General features: G+C 34.4%; 1 protein-coding gene across 6 annotated transcripts in view; it reads left to right on the forward strand.

Moving 5' to 3' along the window:
• Positions 1-25,163, forward strand: part of LOC106158286 (uncharacterized) — a 72,511-nt gene that overhangs the window by 25,908 nt on the left and 21,440 nt on the right. For all 6 annotated transcript variants that reach the window (XM_087012249.1, XM_087012248.1, XM_087012253.1 and 3 more), the window contains 7 exons: positions 822-1,695; positions 4,045-4,241; positions 5,951-6,021; positions 7,911-7,992; positions 9,533-9,658; positions 10,041-10,193; positions 13,408-13,503. In XM_087012249.1, coding sequence (XP_086868375.1) covers positions 822-1,695; positions 4,045-4,241; positions 5,951-6,021; positions 7,911-7,992; positions 9,533-9,658; positions 10,041-10,193; positions 13,408-13,503 — 1,599 coding nt within the window. The remainder of the gene's footprint in view (positions 1-821; positions 1,696-4,044; positions 4,242-5,950; positions 6,022-7,910; positions 7,993-9,532; positions 9,659-10,040; positions 10,194-13,407; positions 13,504-25,163) is intronic.

The raw sequence follows: 25,163 nt of genomic DNA on the forward strand, positions 1-25,163 counted from the left end.
GGACCATTTCCATACCCTTTCGTGCTAACTGTGGATCAATCTATCTCCGGCCGATTTTTGCTGAATTGCAATCAACTTAAGCGGCTTAGATGGCTGTCACGCCTACTGAAGCTGCTAAGGGGTAATTAATCATTGTTAAGCAACTTAAGTAGGCGTGCCAGACATCTTGGCCACTTAAGCTGAAAGCAATTAAACGAGAAACCCATCGGAGATACATTGATACTGTTAGATGGATCTAGGTAAGGGAACCCAATCTTACTCTTAAGCAAAGTTTTTAAAAAATTACTGATTGGCTTTGGTAAAAAAGCAGGATCCACACAAATATTGGCATTTCGATGTTAATATGCAGAAGTTATGGGATTTTTTGCATGTACTTAGTGGCGCTTGCCCCAATTACAGTGTCAAACTGTAATTATATCCATTCCATCTAGTGTAGTATCAGAATCAATTAACAACTTGAGTATAAAAATGACAAATGCAATATACAAGTTGATTGATATTTGACCAGTTAAGGCTGCTTTGATTTATTACAAACCCAAATTACATTTATAATGAATCAAACTTATAATCTGAAATAACTAAGAAAACAGATTTATTAGGTAATCACCTGAAACATGGTAACTAGATTTATGGTAGTCCACCAGACTGCAGTTGCGGTTGCAACTTTAATCACTAACATTTTTGTGAATAAGTTCAAAAATATTGGGTTAAACTGCCAACAGAGTGTATAGGCCCAGGCATGCATACTGTCATAAACCATGGCCTTGGCTCTGCCCACTTGATACTTCATATTTTATAATGGACTATATATTTTTCTCTAGGTACAAAAACTAAAGAAAACCAAGGAGGCTATTTCAGAAAAAATCAAAGCTAAGAAAAGTAAGAAAACAGATGAAGGAGAGGAAAGGGGAGAGTCTCAGAAAATGAAGAAAAATAAGGACAGTGTAGACACAAATGAGAAAAAGAAGTCTGCAAAGCAAAAAGTAGTAAAAAAGAAACTAAACACTGATGATTCAAAGCCCATGAAAATGCTTCCATTGGAGGAACCATCTCGAAAGAAAACCAAAACTCTTGTTAGCCATGAAAAACCACTCACACAAGGCAAGAGTAGAGCTAAACCCATAAAAGATGGGGCAAAATCCAAAGGAACCACAAAAGACCACCCAAAAAGAAAGATTAAAACTGAGGTTACAACAAACATGCCTATTAAACAAGAAAAATTGAAGAAAGAAACAGATGATGAAATGCATTCCACAACTGATAAGGGCATGCTTACCAGGCGAGGGAGGGCCTCTTCTGTGCCCCACTCAGATGAAATAGAAATAACATTTAAGACAATAATGCCAAAAATTCCTTCCAAGCAGTGTCTCAGTAGTCATTGCTCAAACAGTTCCAGATCTTCTAAAGTCAGTTTAGGAAAAAGAAAATTTGAAGGCTCTGAGCATAAGGATAGCATTGGTGTTGAACAGCACATCTCTGGCACTCTACCAGCAAAACTGAGTAAAAAGAACACTGATATACTGCAGGGAAGCAAGTTGAGGTCACAGTCATCTGGAGCTGTGACTGAGGAATCTTGTGAAAAGAAAAGGTGCCATCCAGGAGAGAGAGCGAGGAGAGTGACCAGCACCATGTCATCAAGAGCTAAGAACAATCTTATTAAGATGCCAGTCTCAAATAAAAGGGGTCGACCCACTGGTAAGAAAGGCAGTCAAGAGACTAGGGAAATGTACTAGAATCTGAAAAACAAGTAGTCTTTAAGTTTACGCATACTGTTGGCAAAAATCAGCCTGAAAAACTTTACTTAAAACTGGCCCTAATATCATATAATCCTTATGGACTCCATCTGTCACCAAAAAAAGTATAGGCATTGAGCTGATTGTCATATCATTATATTTGGGTCGAAAGTGCTATTTTTAGTTTTCTGGTGTTCTCTAATACATGGTCTTATATCAGAAAAATTCTAACTACAAATAGGGGCTGTGCATGAGCAGTAAAGGACAGTGCAACTAATTTTTTTTTTAATAATTATTTACAGATTTTATCACTTTTAATTTTAAGTAGTGTAACACCAATTTTCAATGGACCTTTGTTACCAAGACAGCCTGACATGGGGTTTAAAAATGTTATCAATTATCTTTGGTACTGTATTTATATTTTATTGCCAAAAACTACACCTATTTTGGCTATTTTGTCTATGGTTACGGAGTTATCCTTTCTACTGATTGCTATCTAAACCAAATTAGGAGTATTGAGTTAAACCAGAAAAGTTTTCCAGGCACTCCTACTGATAAAGTGGCATCATAAAAAATGATATGTTGATGGCAAAGTCCTTTAGTGTATGCTATTTTAATACATGAGTAAGAAAAGGAAAGAAATAACTCAAAATAGATGATATAGTGAGATAATTTGTGGTATATTATCTAAATGTCCCACTTTCACTGACACTTTGAAATCCCAATCAGAAATTTGTTCAGTATGTAGGTAATTCTCATTCCTTTCTTGCAGTTCTTAAATGATTCTTTGTTGTTTCCTTATCATTCACTTTATGGGAAATTGTTGATCTGCCATAAAACTTCATTGGTCAAAAACATTTGTGGGTGGGTTTACAAATTTCAAATTTGTAAATGTATTTTATTATACAATTTTTCTTATTGTTCATTACAGCTTCATAATTGATTCTTTTGCATTTTGGGCTTTATATGACCATTCCTGTTTATTTTCGTGTACAAACACAGATGTGTCAGTACATATAGCTGTCGTCTGTGTCAGTCATTGTTGTCATCACCCTCGCCATGCACATTCATTATTATACAAATTAAATGAATACAATTTTACCTTTTGTAATCAGGCTAACAGAACTGATGAATATTCATAAAATACTGGTCAAGTTTGAAAATCAACCTGATTTCCAAAAATTACAAGTTTTTGTTTTTTTTAGCATATTTTGTCCACTGTTTTACAAATTTTAATGAAAGCCATGTCATATTTTGCTTTGAAACTTGCAGGACTAAGTCAAAGGTCTAATATATAGATCAATATCAAAAATAAGCTTGATTAGTTTATTTTTTACTGTCAATTTTTTTCTTGAGCCTTGGTCCACTGGATAAGTAATTTATATGTCGATGGATTACCAGTTCGTTGGCTGCTAAGTTTATGCACCCAGTGGCAACACACTGAGGCATTACTATGGCAGTGTCTTAAATGTCCCTACTTTGTTTAGCACACCTGTCCTAAAATTCAGTATCACATTCAGCTGATGCTCTATATCGGTCATCACATATTGCATCACAGTACCATGTCATGTGACCTAGATCTGTTGCTTTATTTTTGAAATTGAAGTGGGTTTATTTTTAAACATAAATACTAGCCACTTTATTTTTGCATATTGAAGTTTTTTTTTACATAAATATTAAACTCGTTTCAGTATATATTCTGATTGATCTGTCTGGCCGTGTCATTGCTGTTGCTGTCCAACACATGACGTTTGCCCCAAAGAAGCCAAATTGTATTTTTGTTTTACTTTAAATTTACTGAGTTGCTTTGTATGGTAAAAAAGCAGGTTGCTTTTGAAAACCAGCATGATACATTTAGATTTACATTCTTTATTATTATTATTATTATTATTATTATTATTATTATTATTATTATTATTTATTTATTTATTAATTTATTTTTATTTTATTTTATTTATTTTATTTTTTTTTTTTTTTTGCATAATTTTGGTGACGTTCGCCCCATAACTTCCAAATCATATTTTTGTTTTACTTTAAATTTACTGAGTGGCTTTGTTTGGCAAAGAAGTAGGTTGCTTTCAAAAATCGGATGAAATTTTGGGTTCTGAGAAAAATTTATATTTGTCTCTTACCTTACAGGAACCTTGACCATATTTTATAATAAGGAACTGATTGTTACTTAATTATGTAAAGATTTTATGTCTTGCACAGTAGGTGACTGTGTTTGTGCACCCATGCATATTTATTTCATGGATAGATTTAACTTTTTTCTCCTTGATCCACATTAAGAAGTGTAATGTTGTTTTTGTAGCTAAAAGTTCCCCAACATCGGAAAGGATGAAAGAAACTGTCAAAGGAAATGAAGAGGCAGTACAGTTATCTGAAGCTCCCATGTACAGCCCTGCTGCGAATGAATTTGTAGACCCCATAGATTTCATTGAAGCCATCAAGCCAAATGCTGAACAACAGGGGATGTGCAAAATAATACCACCTCAAGAGGTCTGGAAGGTAATATAACCAAATCATTTTCTTTTTCCACTGATGTAATTGTATATGAATGCATTTTCTTAAAAAAGTGAGTGTCACTTTGCAAAAAACACCTAATGCAAAGAATTCTGAAAAAAGGATAATTTCCTTGTATCGTAGCTTATTCAGTGCTTATTTGACTCTAGTGGGCATTGGCATTGCACAGGTACTAGAAGGAAGAATATATTACAAAGACTACAACTAAAAGTTTAAGTTAAGCCACGGTTACAACCGGACGCACGGATTTTTGGATCATACGTCCCCTGCGAATTTTGCGTGCAGTAGAAGCCGTGGAGGTCGTAGAGGTAGATGAAAGTCTGCCTTGCAAGTTGCAAGGGCCAAATGAGATATCCTTTTAAGCAGGAACGCTAACTGCAAGGTGCAGGGGCCGTGGAAATTGTACTCATTTCTTGAATTTGTCTTGCTACCTGCATACGTGGCACGCATGCACCACTATTGAAGAGAAAGCAACGCACGGCCAAAGTAGTTCCATTTTGCTTCACACTTGCCTCACACACTTGTGATGAAGTACTAACTGTGCACGTCAGTTTTGCCTACTGTTCTCCCCTTCTTTCTTCTTCTTTCTCCCTTCTTTCCTGCTCTCTGAGTTTTTTTTTTCTTGTCTTTTGGAGGCATATTAGAAGCTGAATTAAGCAAAATTCGAAATTTTTGAAAATTGTTGGACAGGTTGCATGATCTTCGTTAATTTTCGAGACACGACCGTGCATCGTGAGTATATATTCTCCTGGCATAGGGGTGATGCACCTGCGGCGCACTTCCGCGGTGCTTTCGACTTTGATCGTTAATTGTGAGGGCGTGCGCCGTACTCAACATGCAAAAGGCACTTGCTCCTTCATTGCTTGAGACTTGCGTCTTGGACCATGCATGTCTCACTTGCGAACTCCTTGTGAGTGAAGCAAGGTTCTCTTGTGGCCTCGCTGTTTGCAGATTATTCGTAGAATCTTTTGGACATGTCCAACATCCTCCGTACATGTATACGGGCTGTCTGCGAACTCCAAATTTCGCAAGAGAGACTTGCGTTGCACGTGAGATTTTGTGCAAAATTTGGACGCAAACAGGCCATAAAAGCCCGCATGGCCGGTTGTGACCAAGGCTTTATAAAAAAATTGAGTGACTTTTGGCTTTACATATCATCTCATATCATCATCAACAAAATATATGCCACAAACTTTTTATATTTTTTAACGGATGTTAAAAATGACCTCTTGATTACTGCCAAACGTGACATAGAAAGCTGTATGTACAGCTTGTAGGAGTTTTGACATCAGGCAGTGATGTTGTTCTAGAAATTCTGGATCGACCTAACTCCCTGGGGGTTCACGTTAAATTGCTGTCACCTTCCGAGAGCCGAGCACGCACAAAAGTTAATTACACCCTTACAGCTTTTAGTAGGCGAGACAGACATTAAAGCCGGTCAGGCTGACAGCAATCTGGTGAGACTCCCCAGGAGGATAGATCGATCTAAATATCTGTGGGAATGGTCTTCTACGCTACATTTCAACAGGCTGAACACAATTTTTGCCCAAGGAAAGTGCTTTACACATAATAACTTCTTGAAAAGTCTGATTCTCTGTTCCTTTTAAGACTGCAAGGTTTTACAGTAACAGCGTAATAACAAAAATGTACATATGGAAGTACGTACCAAAAAATTGTTTTCCATTTTATTTCAGCCTGAGTGTAAAGTACGGGATGATATGAGATTTGTGTACCAAATCCAACATGTGCACAAAATGTATAAGCGGTAAGTTATTAACTATGTATGTGAAATACTCCAGTTGTTCATAACATTTGACTGGGCATGCATTTTCCCTTAATTCACGACGCTGTCTGTAGCTATCACAAGCTATTACTGGAGTTGTGTGTACTGCTTGGGTCCAACTTAAAGATCATACCATTTCAATATTTTATAACACAGACTTAATGTAGAACACAAGGCGTTGTATCTCTTAGTAAAGGTAAGTTGCAATCTTACTTAAATTAATTAACCTGTATATTTTATATGCATTGTCAAATATTATATCATATGACAAAGGTTAATTATTGAGTAAACAAAAGGGGCTGACAGGCGACAGTCAGGGAAAGAGTTACAAAATTGCGGAGACTTCACAACATTTACATATGCAAATACTTCACAGATTGTGGAAAAATTAGTGGATCATGAATAAAACTGACTGGTCATTCTATGTCTGGGGGCTTGATCCATTTGTTTAGGTAATATATATGTTTAAAATGTTATGTCCTAATTCAAACCCTAGCTTAATTATTTAAGCTTTCCTAAATTGAGTGAATAAGTTGAGTACATGTATTATGGGTTCACTACAACTAGTAGAAAAACAAATGAAAAATAAACTGATAAAAAAACTTATATTGACACTAATGGCTTTTGTTAATGTGAATAACAATTAAACCAATATCTGTGGAATTGAAACATACCTGACACTTGTATTGTGCCCTATTTCAATTACCGAAGTTGTTCATTAATGAGCAGTTTGTGCTAGGAATGGTGGGATAGCTTGAAGTAATTGGGACTCGAGTTGTGAGCAAGCTAGAAGTGGATTTTCCAACTGCATGGTTAAATAAGGATAGGCCTCTTTTGGTATTTTAATTAGAGAATACTAGTAGAAATACAGTAGTAGAGAATACTAGTAGAAATACAGTAATAGAGAATACTAGTAGAAATACAGTAGTAGGGAATACTAGTAGAAATACAGTAGTAAGGAATACTAGTAGAAATACAGGGTACATTATATGGAAGCATGTAACATGCTTGAAGGTGGAAATATTTCAGACATAATTTTCAAACAAAGTTGGTTCATCAATCAACAGTGTGAAAGAAATTCACAAAAAGGTTCTTTGTGTTTTTGTGAATAGTTGTCATTTGCATTTAATGAATGTAAACAACCTGATATGTTCTTATCTTAATACTGAAGTTGTAACAATGTGCAATGTTTCATGCTTTTTATTTCCCTAATTTGAACAGTTTTTAGTTGATTTAACACCAAGTTGACATAAATTTTTCATAGCATCAAACTAGTAGGCCTACCTATGACATCAGGGTACAAACTAATTAATATCATGACAAAGACAATGTTCTGAGAACCTCTTGCTTTAATAATATTAAGTCACTGTAGGAAGAGAATTTAAGGTAAAAAAAACACAAATATGATAGGAAGATAAGACTCGAGCTAAAATTTATTTCGGGACTATTGACAATGTTATCAATTTGATGTTGGGGGAAAACACTTCAGACTGGTAGCTAAGATCCAATCTGACCAGAGTGACAAACTAATACAATATATTGCATTAACATTGACAGTGCACATTGTAGGGTTTTTGTCAATTATGATGCAATATTACACAACTGTTACCTGCATGTTGCCATCTCATAATTATGTGACATTGCTAATGTGAACTTTTAGAAACTGTATCTTGCACAGGGCACTAGACCTGTGGGAGTAGAAAATGAAATTTTTACCCCCAAAAAATGATAAATCGGCCATTAATCCTAGCAAGATAAATAATCAATTGAAAATATAAAAGAGTGCTTTAGAAGATATGATGAAGATGGTAAACAAAAATAGCCTGTCTTATAGTCCAGTCATATGTTGTAATTCTACTTTTCTATTACAGGTGGGGTCCTAATGTCCAGCATGTGGAGTGTATAAAAAGACAGCTAGAGGCTCAGGGTGGAGGGATGGAGCATCCACCAAACGTATGTAATGATCCTTATCTTTCTTTTTCTGCTCCCTCTCCTGCCCACAATAAATAAATGAATGAGTGAAAAATAGAAAAGTGTGTATAATTAAATTTTATATATAATATTATGAAACCAATGGGCAGGTATGACATTGCAGATTGCTATCAATGATTAAAGCAATAATAACTCTTCCTTTGAGATTCAAAATTCCGCAAGAAATACATTCTAAACAACACATGGAAATATATTATATTGCATTTCACCACTAAAACGGCTGTTATTTTAGTAAAACTAAAAACTGTGCTTGTCAATAGGGCTTTCGGTGCCTTTTTTCCCGGTCATCAAGGCATTCGTTGCCAAGGATTTTGGCACATCACGCGGATTCTCGCGTGCAGTCGAGACCAAAATAACACAGGCGCATGACACAATCCTCAGACGTAAGTTGCGAGTTTTTGTACAGTGTGTCGGATAACGAAAAGCCCAGAACTGCACACGTTGTGAATATGAGCAATTAAGACGATTATATCGTATGAATCTTATTTTATTGCAATAAAGTGTTGTTATTGTCTGCTTTTCCCGCGGTTTTAAGTAGGTCATCAGAAAACCCCGCTCGATATGCTATGTTTAGATAGGGCTCCGTCAGTTAAAATCACTTAAGAGATTTTAACAAAAAACCGTACTTTTGGGAAAAAAACCCTGGATTAACTTTGAATGCAGGAATGGGGTCGCTGACCATTGGTGAGTATGGGAAAATTGCCGTTTACTCCAGGAAAATCCAATTTTTGGCCAAAACGAAGAGTTATTATGACTTTAAGCATAGTTTTCAAGTCAGTCACCCTTGGCCTATTATAAGAACTGATAATAATCCTCAAAACCAACAAAAAATTCCTCTGACATACATTTCTAGCTAAAAGACTTCAGAAAATTCACATTTTTACTCTTCACGTAATATTCTTATCATTCAAAATGCAACATGCATGGCATAAAATTCCAAAACAGTGGCAATGAACACCTCCGTCGTAAAGTTAAACAAGGGATAACGTACACATGACTTAAATTTTTGCTGATTTACCATCCCAAATGTTCTTTTCCTAGTCACATAAAGCAATGTAGATTTGTTTAGTGTGAAAAATACCTCACAACAATTATATTTGCCAGTTGCAATCAGTGTATTATATGCTCCCCTAACATCCAAAAAAGAGCTCTTCGCATTATGTAGTCTGAACTTTCATCAGTAAATTTTCTATAATGAAATCTCGGTGTACTTACTTGTTCAAAAAATGTTTAATGAGTCACACAACTGCACAAGATTAATTATTATTAGTTATTAATAATTTCAAATAACAGTAATGTCATGGTATATTCACAATGTAAAGCTTTTGTTAGACTAATCTTGGGCTGTGCATAATGTCATCTTTGGATTTTATACTGAAAAATTTGTACATACTCTAGAATGATTCACAAACACTTTCTGGTAGAGGAATTTTGACAAGCAGCTGCCACGAATCTGTGACTTATCTTTTCATAAATTGATAATGACTATTCTGCTTAACAGGTTGGTGGAATAGAGCTGGACTTGTCCCGCCTGCAACAGGCCATACAGAGCTTTGGAGGCATGCAGACAGTCCTGGCCAAGAATATACTGCCCAAAGTCTGTGATGCTCTCAACATTCCACGTATGGTATGAACCTGCATCAATATTTTGAACACTGAAATATTTGTGTGGTGACTAGTATGTTTTTTAAGCTTTTTTTATGTTCATTCTTTTAGTATCATCCTTATGTAGATAGAAGATTGAATAACTAACATCAATTACCTATTGCAGAAATATAAGTGTGATGACAAAAAAATCTGACAAATTTTGCGTCAATCTACTTAAATATTCATCAAGTTATTTTTGATATCTATGTTAAAAAATTATTGAATTAAATTTTAAATTATTAATAAACTTTGCAGGATAATATACCTTAGACAAAATAAACTTTGAACTGTAATACTTTATAATTATTTCTGTTATCATGATACGATCAGGTCTTGTCTTACTGACGTTTTGTTTGTTCTAGGCCTTGGACCGTATGTCAAGACTATATGATGCTTATTGTAAGTACCTCGTACCTTATGACACTTTGACTACTGAGGAAAAAGAGAAGCTTGACCAACAAGTGTCCATGATGAGACAGAAAAAGAAAAGAGTAGAAGATGACTGTGTTTTAAAGGTGAATTGTTAATTGAAATATTTTACTGGTGACTCTGATACCTCTAAATATGTTGATGGCATTGCTCTTATCATATTTTTTACAGTAATTGCTCTCCAGACCAATTACAAACTGCAGTAACAGAAATCTTCCTATGGTCACAAGAACACAACAGTCCATGTATTCCAAAAAAACAAAGTCAATTAGGTTTGATTTCTCAAAACCTAGTCATAAACTCCCAACTAATAACGATTGATGGAAAAAAAAACAAAGACAAAGTGAATTCTGCTATAATCCTGGGCCTTAATTTAAGCCAGGATTAGATTTAGGAAACCCATGTAAATCATTTACACAAAAACTAGCCAGAGACTATATTTTTTCAGAATTTAAAAAGAGAATGCATTCCTCGACTCATGAGTAACTGAAAATATATGTCTTTATTAAGACCTACCTTATAATATGCTATGCAAGTGGGGCATCCTGGACTGACCAAGTTCCAAACCAAAAATCTAAAATTGAAGCCGTTCAGAAAAGGTTTTCCAAGATACTATATCAAGATACTATATCCAGAAATCTCTTGATGCCTTAAAAATGACAACGCAGGCATTATCACTGATGTCAATTTTAGATGTCATGAAATATTTGAAAGTATATGTATGGAACGACATAAACTGAACCAGTTATTGTCAAAAGTGAAAGAGCATTCACACACCCTAAGACACTCAAAATTTTCATACTCCATAACTTGGAACTGCTGTGGGCAAAGACTTTTGTCCCATGGACCCATAAATATTTAAATGTATAAATTTACTTGCATTGGTTAAGGAAATTGATTGATTGTACATTTTAATCATTGAATTCTTATTTCATTTTTAGTCAGGTCTCATAAATGATAATTGCCGTTTCCGAGCACGAGCCTCAGATTCCCTAGTGCAAATGCCAATATTAACGAGCCCCACCTCAGATTAACAAGCACAACGTAAAGTTACCAAGCACAAACTTAGCATTTCCAAGCACTATCAATATGTCCAGCTTCCATCGGGGCCCCCGGCTGCTTACATACGGGTTATTTTTATCAACTCAGGACTATTTTCAAGATGGCGGAAGATACAAGAGACATAACGGTGGAACTTTCAGAGATTTCTGGTCACAAACGAGTAATAATGAAAGAGAAAGCATTTTTAACGTTCACGCCACAACCAAATAAAGTGGCTAGATCATTACTAACAAATTTTGAAGAGAATTGTCGTGATCATTCTAAGCATGGACTGTGTGAGCAGTGTGGTAAGATCATAGAAGCAGAGTGTTTTTGTGACGAGCACAGCATATGAAAATTCTCAAAACAAACAAAACTACTGCATTAGTATATTCCACTATCCATACCGCATATTAATACAGCAGCGATGCGTTCTTGACAACCTTCGGCTCATACAGAACATAACAAATGGGTAGATAAGCGGATCAATGGCTAGTGCTTGGAAATGCTAAGTTAGTGCTCGTTAACTTAATGTTATGCTTGTTAATCTGAGGTGGGGCTAGTTAATATTGGCATTTACGCTTGGAAATCTGAGGCTCGTGCGAGGAAATGCCAAATCCGTTTATGAGGCCTGTTAGTGGTCAGTGTCATAATGTATTGTAGATGCTTTTATCACCTTCTCAAAGTGTATGTACAATTCAACTTATGGTTACAAGAATGAATATTATTATCCATCAGGGACTTTTATTTTGAAGAAAAGCTGGACCTGAAAAGAGCCTGAGAGAGAAAATGAAAGCAAAATAGATTTAATTAGTTTGAGCTAATTTCTCAGTCATGCTGCTCTTATTACCAATGGTACTAAAGGTGAATATGAGCTGTGACTTTATTCCCCAAGCTTTGAATTAAGTATAAGATAGTTCCCAAAGGATATGATCCATAACACGAGAGACTACAGCAAAAAGACTTACTGTAAACAGAAGATCACTGAGAATCCTGAAGGTCAAGGTATAATTTAATTTCTAAATGAAAAAGTGCAACACTTTGGATGTGTGGCTTTTTCTTTTGATTGATTTCATAGGTTGTAGCATTGCACTGATCTTTGTAGGATGTAATAAAGTCAGTAGTGGCTAATATTTTAGTTCCTAGTTCATCTTATTTAGCCTGTGTTGTCACTTAATAGTGAAGACAGGAGGCCCACCAATCATGGTATGGTCTAATGGCATAATCTACTGGCACCCAAGAGAAGAGCACAGTGGACCTGTCACATCAGTAACTAATGCCTTGCTGGGCTGCTGATTACTGTCTGGAGGCACTTTGAAGGGCAGTCATGAAGAGCAGCAACTAAGGTGTAATAAAACTAATGATACAAATTATGCACAAAAAACAAGATACTGTGACCTATTAACAATTAATGTTATTTTATGAAGCTGATAAGCTAGTGTGTGCTATTAATAGACAGAAATCATGATAAAGAAACCATGTATAAGGCAAGTAACCTGTTTTAGACGTGTTATTTAGAGCATGTTTAAAGTAATTTGTTTTAAGATAAGCAGCAAAATGCTTAACAGTTGATAGGGAGACTATCAATTATACAGACACATAATATCAGGAGAGAGTTGATGCTTATTTCCTTGTTGCCTACCTGTCTCTTGGTAGATTAATCCACTGTTACAAGAATCAAATGTTCCAAACACTGCAGTGATAGAATTAGAGTGCAATAGACTTCAAATGCACAAACAACTATTATTTGAGAATGGATCTGTAGCCTTTTGTAATGATGCCAGTTATTATCCAATAAAATATTAAATAAAAATTATCTTAAAAGACAATTAATAAAAGTGAATGAATTTGAATGACATTTGGTGCATTGAGAATAGATAAGATGCATTAAAGGTTTAATAACCATACTTGAAAATCTTGACCATTAATTTTTGAAGAGTAGTCAGTATCCAAGGTATGACTGTGTTTAAAGAATAATAGTTCTTAATTTAGAGGCAGTATATTTTCCAGTTATCTTTGCATTTAATTATTTGTTTATTTAAGAAAATGTTTAAAAGTATCCTGGAACTTAGAGAAGAAAGTAAAAATATTTTAAAATAAATAATTGATGGAAATTTATCATTGAATTTATTAAGTAAGAGTTTCATTAATGAATGTGAGTGTAAGGATCTTGTTTTTGTTTTATTTTGTATGATTGTTTATTTCTGGATTCTGATGAAAAAGTTTACTTTTATAATACTGAGTATGATTTTCTTTCAGGGAAAGTCCACCTCCCTTGGGAACTTTTATCGAGTTGCAAGAAATACTAAGCTGATGTGGTTTACTAAGGAAGAGCCATCCCCAGAGCAAGTAGAGGTAGGGGCTGTTTTTACTAAACCTGGATGAAATATATCTTTTCTCAGAAACTCTGCAAAACCCAGAAAATATCATCTAAATTAATCCTTTCAATGCAAAATAGGCTTTAACTTCAGAGAAATCAGTGCCCTGCAAAATACATTGATATTCTTTGCTGTCAAATCAGAGTGTTTGTGTCTTAGTTCAACTGATACAATGATTTAAAAAGAGCTTACACAAAATCTCCATCTGTTTGTGAATTGTTACAAACTAGTTTGGAACAGCTATTCATTTTTCACTGAAAAGTTATTGGTCAATTACTTTTGATTGATAAAATTTCCTCTATAGATGCCATTTAAATCTTTTTACTTAAGTGAAAATTTTGTCTGTGGTCTGCTCAGTTTCCTCATTGTATATGAAAACTGACGTAAAGTATATTCTTACTTATAGTTTCATTTTATTGTTTTATCTAGAAATAGATGTCATTGAAATAAACCAAAACATTCAACTTGATGGAGCAAAAACAAAATCAGATAAGGGGTAAACTGTGTGACTTTTAGCAGATTATATTGGCACTGAAGACAAATTTAGAATTAAAAACAGCTCAGACTTAGTATTGAGGGATGTGCAGTAATTGTGAGAAAATGTGGATATCTGTTAGACAACTTGTAAATTTTATTTTATGGTCAAAATGAACAACATGCATGTGTATTGCACATTTGAGAAATTGACATAGTTGTCAAGAAAATTACACATATTTTAGGAGATATGTTATAAAGCAGAATAATTCTTCAGATATTGTTTTGCCACATTTTTCATTTCATTGGTTCAAGTGTTTTGTAATTTTGTCATCAGTCCATCCTAATAATATAAGTCACCCCTGTGATTAGCACCCCACCCTCTCTCTCTCTCTCTCTCTGTCTCTCTCTGTCTCTCTTTACATTCTATTTAACATCCTGTCATTAATCCATTCTTAATTGCAAAGCTATACATTTGCGTTGGTTCCTTTATTATGTTCTTGATCTCAGTTTTTGTGTACAGACACATCATGACTACACAAATAGCCATCACCTGCACTTGCTGTCGTCGCTGTCATTGTTGTGCATTTCCAGTGATGAAACAATAAACCATTTGACCTGTTTTCTTGCAGAACTTACAGAACTGATGAATATTTATAAATCGGAAAAGATTTATAGGACTAAAACACAGATTAAGTTGGAAAACCAGCCAGATTCCAATCTTTTTCGGGAAGTTATGCAGTTATTTGCGAAATTTTCATTTTTGACATTTTGTGATTTTAAGCATAGGGACTTTGAACTCCCATGGGCATGAAGCCATATAGTACTTACATTTTCTGATTGCCCTTGTTACATATAGTAGTTACATAAAATTGGTGTAAGCCATGCTTTAAATCATTATGTAATATTGCATTAAAATTCACAAAAAGCACTATTTTCAGCACTGCCACCACAAACGCTATGAAAAAAAACTGTTATCTAGTATTTTGTAAGTTACAAGAATAATTCTTAGGATTGACATAGAGCTTGATTGGATTTTTATTTTCTGAAATTTTCCTGAAAGGCAGATATGACAAGGGGCTTGTGTGCAATCTGAAAATATAGAGTCCTCATTGCCTCTGAATCTGAGGTTATGGTCTTAAAACAGTTTCTTCCTGCTCTTTGTTGACACACACTGCATGTATATGAACATGTCCACACTTGTGCATAAGCCTGTGTCAACAAAGTAAATTAGTGGAACTTCAGAATAGTAAGCTGGCAGGTCCACAAGAAAAAACCCTTAATCCTGTGAAATGATTAGACAAACAGGGAGCAGACTCATTTAATGAGCTTGTTCTCATACTCTGATATTATGAAACACAGTTCCTAATAAATCCAATCCTAAACATGATCCCAATTTGATTTGTTGAGCCTTTATTGTGAAGCTGTAAAAGTTGACACTATTCATCTATTCCTTTTGTGTAATTCATCTGCATAGACAGGTAGCCATGACTTGCTTCTTATGTTTCCTTCTTAATGATGGAAATATTGTAATTGTCTTCCATTTCATACTAAAAATGATAATGAAATTCCTTGGTAATGGACCTTACTCTGACCATGGCAGATCTGCAGACTGGTGTGGTGACTTCTTTTCTCACATAATTCTGGTGCCCAGAATGGATTTGAAGCATGTTAAAGTGGTCATCCATATGCAGATAGAACCACTGGGATGTTTATTGTTTTTATTTATTTGTTATGCAGCATACAAAATACAATACTACAGAAGCTTACAGATAATACATTGTTGCATGGCTATCATAAGAGAAGACAAGAATACATTTATCCAAAAACAGTTTATACTGACACTCTCTCCCTCTCTCTCTCTCTCTCACACACACACACACACACACACACACACACACACACACACACACACTTATATTTAACAATGTCATGCTAAAAGTATTACTACAAATTTACAAAAAAAGCTGAGTAAAAAAATATTACTTATCTATTATGTTATTATATCTATAAGTTTTGTCATATGCCATTTATATCTGCACATCCATGATACTGGGTAACAACTTTGGGACATGGGCATCAAAATATCAACATGGTGCCATTTGAGTGTCATTTTCAGCTAAGAATTAAAAAGTTTAAAATACACAGCAGTGCTTGGAAACAAAATTGTTTATTATAATAAGACAAGCCCAGCCCACATGAAAGCACCCCCACTGTAATCCACCACATAGGAATATTTTGACAGACTTTCAGAGATGATAACTCATTGTTGGGATACTGTGGATGTGCAAATAGATTTGTCCATTTGACAGCTTTTTTGCATTTTGTGGGGTTATACTTTTGATAGATAGCAAATTTAAGTTTTTGCAAAGTTTTTACAAAGGGCTCTTGTACTATAATGAATTTTTATGCCCCATGGCAGCCTTGCACCAAATTTTGTACCTCTGTCTGCCATGTAAGATGGTTTGATAATTTGTGCAGCAAAGGAGCTCTACTAAATTAAATCTGGAATATATGACATATTGAAGTGAGTGGGTTGTTGGAAATTAGCAAATACTTCATGTAATGTTTGCTTGATTATTCTTATTTAGTTACAAGTAAAACGACAGATATTTCCTGTTTTGGTGTTGCATTTGGATATTGTAATTTTGTTGTAAAATCATGTAGGTCCAATCAATTTGCACCAGTTTGTCCCTTAATGTTTTATGGTTAGAGGCTTTTTCTGCAAATGGGTAATTTCAAGTGGTTGAAGGATATGAATTGGTTAGTATTCAAGTAATTACTCTAGAACCCCATATTGTAACTATCTTCTAAAGTGCATAGAATAATTATGTAGAAAAATTGAATCTCAAGAGTAAAAAAGCAATAATTCTGTCAGGAAATAATTGCCAAGGAAGCATGGGATGCTGTTAGACCAGTTAGAATGTTGTTAATGTCACCAAGGGATGTTTGCTTCATGATAAATGAGATTCTGTGGCTTATTTTTATTTTATAGGAAATTGCCTGCATGTAATCTGGGCAGGACAAATTGTACACTCTTCTCACAGCAGAGCAAGAAAAAATGCACATTGATTTTATGAATCTAGCAGTGATTTCTTTAAAAAGCTGCAAAATATTTGACATAGGTACATGTTTATTATTTTTATTTTGCTTTGATAATGAAAATAAAAACAGTTAAGGCTATGTTATGTAGATATGTAAATATGTATGAATTGTTGAATTGTGCTAAGCCTATTTATTGCTATTTAGGTTGATTTATACACTGCATTTGTCTCTGTGTATGTAGTATTCGAAGGAAGCAAATTTTTTTAAAGATGCATATGGCAAGTAGTTACATACAACTATTGCCACTAAACCCTAACAAATGCCACTCTTGTGTTTCAAATAGTATAACTTAATATAAAGACCTACCACAATGGTCCCTTATAATTACATAAATTCATGGAAAAGTGATATTTGCACATTTCTTACTTTCTGTGCTTTATTATGGACAGGAAGGAAAATAGGTCAAATTTATGACCAGAAATTTGAAGGAGGTGCAGTTTTAAAGCTTTTTTTCTGATGCTGGAGAGATTTATTTCAGTTAGATTTTATTTGTGTTGTGTAAGATACTGGTACTATTAATTTATATACATTACATGGTATTTACACTCTCTACATATGAACATTTAGAAATATTAATGAAAATTGGTCATTATATGAAGAAAAATTTAAGACAGATTTGCTTAAGATTGAATGAGTCAAAAAGGAAGACGATTTTGGATCTATATGTCCACATCAAGGAAAGTAAAAGTCTGTTGGGTATTTTAGAATTTCTCCCTCATCCATTTAGGTAATGCAGAAATAAAGATTGTCATGTTATGAGATGTTGCTGTCACCTGAACAGCAATCAAAACTATTTGAAAGGCTATTTAATCACAACAATAAATACCACTTACAAGTCAGTGCCAGGAAATTTTCTTTAGAGACTTCCTTCTAATATCAACTGCAGCAATGTAGTGCATTCATTTAATGGGACATCATGATTAGGGGCACATTCCTATGTAATAATAATAATAATAATTAAAAAACAATGTAAAAGAAATCAGTGGCACTGGATTGTAGCTCACACCCTAGTTGTCTACCATGCAAATTTTCATGATAATGTCTTACTTAATTATGTCAGAAAACAATCACTATATCTCACACCATTCTACAGAGTAGCTGAATTGATGAGAAATGCTTTGGCACCTTGTGTGCAGAGGTGACCAGATGGCTTTATGGTTAGAGTTGGAGGACATAGGTTTGGCCTTCTCTGGGGTCATACCAGTTCTTTATAAATGGTATTGCTGCTGTCTCCTTTGTTCAGACAACTCTACATTCATAATTTTCCTAGGACATAGTATGTAAATTGAAACTGGGTAATATTTATATTACTTTGTGTGGAAATTTGATTACCCTCTATATTGTAGTCAGACAGGAAATGGGAGACAAATGCATCAAAAATTGCCATGCAAGGAAATTTGCTTCACAATCTTGTCTACCCAACAAAAGAAATAATTATTATAATAATGATCATGACTGCAGCCTCTATCTAGTTTACTTGCCAATGCTGTTTATGAAGTCAAACAAAAACTTTTATATTCTAAAGATTGAAATATGCATTTTCAAAAAAATGGTGTGCCTTTTTGTATAAACTTGATATATCAAGGTTAAGATGCTTGTCTTAGCTAGTGTTAAAAAAAATTACTAATTCTTTTATGGTGTATTCCATAAAAATCTCAGTGTGCCTTGACAGCCAAAACTTTGTTTTAGAGTCAATGTTTTTATGTACAGACACAGATGTGTCTGTACATATTGCCATCACCTACGTCTGTCATCGCCGTTGTAGCCATCGTCACCAGTGTCGTTGCCGGCGCCGTGCACTTTCAGCGTAAACACGATAAGTAGAAGACAGTTTTACTTTTTGGCTTTATATTAACAGAGCTGATGAATATTCATAAAACACAGGTCAAGTTCGAAAATCAGCATTATCAGGCCATTATTTAAGAAGTTATGCTGTTTTTTTCACTTTTCACCATATATGCAACACTGTAAACACATTTCAAGGAAAACTGATAGGCCTGTTGTCATGAACCTCACAGGAGTAATCAATCTTACTAAAACGCAGGTGAAGGTCGAAAATCAGCATGATCGGGCCATTATTTTAGAAGTTATGCTGTTTTTCTCTTTTCAGCATTTATGCAACACTGTTAACACATTTCAAGGAAAACCGATAGGCCTGTTGTCATGAAACTCACAGGAGTAATCAATCTTACTAAAACGCAGGTCAAATTCGAAAATCAGCATGATCGGCCATTATTTTAGTAGTTATGCTGTTTTTTCACTTTTCAGCATATATGCAACACTGTAAACACAATATAAGAAAAACAGATTGGCCAATTGTCATTAAACTCACAGGAGTGGTCAATCTTACTAAAACGCAGGTTGAGTTCGAACATCAGCATAACATTACATTAAACATTATGTAATATTGCATTAAAATTTGAAGAAACCCCTATTTTGGGCACTACTCCCATGATGACCATTTAAGGAAAATCATGTCACTTACTGTTCTCAAACTTACAGGAAAGAAACATGGGACTAAAATACAGCTTCAGTAGGCAATGCAGTCTGTTTGATAATTTTTTCTGGCAGTTAAACAGTTTTTTTGTGAAAATTTAATTTTTCACGTATTGGCATTTTCAAGGTGTGACTTCGAAGTTCCATGGGCCTGAAGACCTTTGCTAGTCACATTTTCTGAATGTCCATGATACTAATATTTTATTGTTAAAAATTGATGGTCATTATGCTGTTAAATATTTTGTAATGTTGCATCAAAATAGAAGAAAACACAATTTTGGGTGTTGCTGCCATGATGACCATTATGGGAAAACAGTGTTACTTATGATTGTCAAACTTTCAAAAAAGAAACACAGGACTAAAATGCAGCCTGAGTTGGAAAAGCAGTATAATTGGCTTCTTTTTCTGGAAGTTATACATTTTAGTGAAATATTCATTATTATCGTATTGGCATGTTCATTGTGGGACTCGGAGCTCCCATGGACATGAAGCCGAATGGTAATCAAATTTTCTACATGTCCATGCTATTTATAGTCAATTATCAAAAATTGGTGATAATTATTCTGTAATTTATTATGTAATGTTACATCAAAATTGACAAAAATCTTTTTGCGCTGCAACTACAAACATTATGAAAAGAAAACTGTGTTACTTATTATTATTTTTAACTTACAAGTATGATTTTTAGGATTGGCATGCAGTTCAAATTAGAAAGCCAGCTCAATTGGGTTATCATTTATTATTGAATTTATGCAATTTTGTGTGAAATTTTCATTTTTCTCATTCTGGCATTTTCAAAGAGTGAACTTGAACTCCCATGGGCCTGAAGCCTTATGCTTGTTACACATTTTACTTATATCTGTGTTACCTGTTGAGCATAATTAAAATTTGATGTTGAATTTGCAGTTAAGCATAATGTACTTTTGCATCAGAATTGACAGTAGCCTATTTTGTGCATTGTTATTTTCTGCTTTTTGTCTGTAAATTTGACAGCTTTGCTGCCTTGTTATTATGTGCATATGACTGTTATTGTTGGTTACAAGCTTCATTTGAGAAAAATTTGCAATCACTCTGACTCTGGTCCATACAAGTGTTTCGTAAAACTTGACAGCTTGCCTTATAGATAGAAATAAAAAATGCGGGTTTATAGTTGAGTTTTATTATATCTTTACGTCCATTTTCATTTTGTATAAAAAATGATTTATTGTAGAAAAATAAACATTTATTGTAATTGGACATTTTGTGTTTTTTGGTCTGATGACCTTAAAATTGAAAAGAAAATATTACTTAAATAAACTTTTAAAAAAGACGAGTATTTTTAGGTTTTGATTATTAATGAAGATTTTACTGATACTTTCTTTCAGAAAAAATGATAACTGCATTTTTAAAGGGCATATTAGCAGTTGTTTTTAAAAGTTTCAATTATGAACTTTAAGGATACAAGATTTTGATGTTATTCCTCCACCAGCATTAAAGCCAATTAATTGAATTTCTTTGAGAATTTTGTTTCATTAGATAATTGTGGATGAATCAATTTGTCTGTGAAAATTGGTTTTGGTGGGCCTACTAATTTAAAATCATTGTTACAGAAATTACAAAAGCTTGAGACATTACTTCATAGCCTCTCTAAACAATATATGGACAACAGACTGACAGAAATTTTAATGAAAAACATTGCAGTGAGAAAATTAAAACCATTTTGAAAATACAATAGGTGCTTCTTGGAGACACAGCAGACCTTTTAGTTGGCCTTTGACTTATTTTTCACAATAGAATGCACATTGCAAATTTTTATCCCTTGTATCTCTTAAACTAGAAGAGATACATCATGTTTAGCAGACATATTTTTTATGTTTTATTAAATTGACCAGTCAAGTTATGCTTTTATATTACTTTCGGTGATTCATTTATGTGTGTAGTGTTAATTATAGGTAATCATTTAAATTTATTGCATTTTTTATGAGAAGATTGACACTGTGGAGTAAGACTTTTTTAGGACATGAACCTGTTGTTCTTTTTGATAATTTTATTTGCTGTTCACACAAACATGCAGCCTTACCTAATCCCTGGATACTTTCTAATCTGCTTTACTCATGGCCTTGTAATTGGTCATATTTTTGTGAAGATCACTGTCACAATCTGATTTAATTCAAACTAAGACGGAAGGATTATGAGAGGCCTTATGTGTATAGTAGCAATTCCCGTGTTATACTAGTATTTTAATAATCACTTTAAAAAGATATATGCATTTCCTCTGGGACAAATTACATCAGTATTCTGCGAAAGTACTGAAATGACTTGATGTTTTTCAAAGGGACAAATGGACAAAATGGATATTAAATTTTTTTGGTAAATAAATTGCATATTTTATGATGATAAATGCTTTGAATAAACTATTTCAGACACCAGAAATATCTATAGTAAACAACAATCTGTCATTCTTCTGCTGTTTATTTGCCTCATTAAAGGTTCAATTTATCTTACAAATCTTAATATCCTTTTTGATAAGTTTTACGTTCTCTATAATTGTTAAACACTATCTTTCTTAAACTGGGCTGGAAATGTTTTGTTTCTTAATGAAATTTTAGTTATGAGCCAGTGATGAATCATACCCTTGGGAGTAAGAATGCTAATTGTTGTTAACCAGAGAAATAATTCAGCTTGTCTGTGCTGAAGCAGGGGCAGATATAGTTGCACCATTGCATCAAGCATAAATCATATTTGCAGTATCATAAAACTTATAAGGTGGGGTGAATAACAGCTTCCTGGAGTCACAACAGACAGAAGAACATAAGTTGGGAAGCCTACTCCAGATGCATACTATTTGTTCTGATTGTTACCTTTCTTTATGGCTATATGCTGGAGTGTTGCCTTTCTTTACAAGCATATGTTAGAGAGTTATCCTTTTTTTATATACAGCAAGATAAACAAGACATGATGGTGGTCAAACTTTTTATAGATTAAGATCATACTACTCTGCACTTCACATTCACTTTAATTAATAATTAGACTACATAATGTTGGTTTTTTTAAAGTGTATCCATGAACCCATTAAATACTTAATTTACTGTACTTCTGTTGGGCACAACTGATTCACATAACCATGCAATAAAGTAAAGGAGAGACACCAATGACCATGAGAATACCATGTGAGAGTTCAATATTGTGATGATCTTTGTACCACAGTGTCAATGCTTGTTCCAGGTGGAATAAAGCACAATACATTGCCTTCAACTAGATGGCTGATAACTAGTGTAAAACCCCCTTTAAGCTGGTCATTTCTGCATCCTTTGTGCAACCATGAAACTGACAAGGTTGCAGTTGGATGCTCAAAGAATGCACAATAACCGCTAAGATCGCACACAGAATGTCCAAGCATCGCCAAGGACAACATGGTCGCTGCAAAGTTTTAATATAGCTACTAGTAGTCTCATGCCAGCCTCCGATTGGTAGTTTTTCTAAAATTCTTGAATCGATCAATTTTTGGAGGTAATTGTAGAACAAATATTTTGCTTTTTTTTTTTTCAAGATGCAGTTCTTGTCACAGTTTTTGTAGAATTTCTCTTTTGAAAATGGATTCAAACATTCCTTGTTGTGCCAGTCAGCCTTTTCATCTTCAGTGCCTGACCATCCTTCTTATAAGGACAACAATGTTCATCAGGGTTATTATCAGTCCATGCAGACCATGCATCACTGTAGTTTGAAAAAGAAGTTTATTCCTTATTATTTGTTTTCTTTCCTGGCGTTGTTCTTAATTGGGTACGTAACAGAGTTAGAACTGATATAAAATATAAAAGAGTCAGAATATATCAAAGGAAGCCCAAACAGCACTGATCTTGCAGAAGGCAGAAAGACCATGGAGTGGTCGTCACTGATCACTGATGAAGGTACAGAGAATGCAAGAGGAGGATCAGTGGTCACTCAAACATCGCAGTGGACACCATCGGTTGCACAGGGAAAGCAGGGAGGATCCTCAGTGGACACACAGGACACCCGAGGTTTTAGAAGTAAAATCTAGATTTGGTTGTTCAAAAGAAGCATAAGAGACACAGAAGCATTTACACTGAGACACAATTTAATTGCTTTGGTGACCAATGAGCATCCTGACTGCATTTTTTTATTTAAGAAGGGATGCAGAAAAGACACCGTCCAGTGTAAAGAGGCCTTAAGCAGCTATATGCATTTGTCAGTGTTTTAGCCTGGTAATTAAACTGGATGCATGCAGTACTGAAGTCATATCAGTGTATAATGGGACTTTAATGTTGCAGCTAATGTTTCTTTTACTGGAGGTCTGTTTTCATCATTCTGATCATTCCGAACTTCAAGTAATCCATCTTTTTGTCCTGGAACCTAAGTGATATTATGGGTTACTTCCACTCTAGTTATATATAGGCTTTGGCGGTGTGGATCTGCGTCATATTAATATATATCAGTAGCCCTGGGGGTGGGGTGGTGGGAGAGACCATTTAGCCTCAAACTGGAATTCTTTTTTTTTTTTAGATCTCAGTTTCAACTCAGTTAATGTGGACAGTGACAGACTAATTGCAATCATCAGTTCATGATGTCTTCATTAAATATTCATATTCTTCCTCTAGTTCTGTTGTTTGTGCTTCTGCCTAGCTTCCAATAAGATTCCACTAGGATTTATATCATTATTTGACTGTGTAAGTAACTCAGTTCAAATATCCCAATGTGAACTCAGCACAAGTCTGGATAAATTTCCCAGTGTGAATATAACCCTTGTCTGGCGAAACATCCCAGTGTGAAGACAGCACTAGTCTGGCTATGTATCAACACAGACCTAGCCTGGCTCACTGCATTCTATGCATGGTACTGTGCAGTAAAGTTTCCCATGAAATCACAGTTTAACTTTTCATTCAAAGAGATAAAGACTTTCAACCTATGTTTTTAACTTAAAAGTGCATGAATCATCTCTTGTTGATTGTCTGAAGAGAAAACCTTTATCAGTTCTTTAGGATAATTTTTAAGCTGATGAATGTCAGTAAGTTATTTATCACATCCTAACCAACATCTGTCAAATCTTGACTCAGCTTTAAATTACACACATTTAGTAAGTCATAGTGAAAAAAAACGTGTGTTTGAGGGACATTTTAATTTTCTCAGATTTTTATGATGAGTTTCAGGACTAGAGGATCAAATGTTGGTTAATCTGTTATTCTAGGTAAAATTCTTAAATTTAAGTTTTTCACTGAAAAATTTTGCACTAGGTACCTTTAAATACAAACACTTTAAACCATGGATACTTATCTTCCAGCTTAAATAGAAATGTTATTTTATATAGGACTTTATTGACCTTGCAAAAAAGAAAACTGATCCAGCAAAAAAGGGTTTTGGCTATTCTCTCTGATATTAAGTATAGAAAATTGAAGAAGAGGACCCTCTAGGATCTGGCAGGATCAAGCTGTCTACACTTATGTAACTATCCTGCCCCAACCAACCCCTTCAAGGGTGGCTTAACAGCAAAGGAGGATAATTCTAAATTTGGTTGTAATCACATACCTGGACATCTGGAATAAGTCTAAGTCCATGCTAGACCAAATC

Source organism: Lingula anatina, chromosome 4 (assembly GCF_051362555.1).
Source record: "Lingula anatina isolate TDL-2025a chromosome 4, LinAna3.0, whole genome shotgun sequence".
Lineage (NCBI taxonomy): Eukaryota > Metazoa > Brachiopoda > Lingulata > Lingulida > Lingulidae > Lingula > Lingula anatina.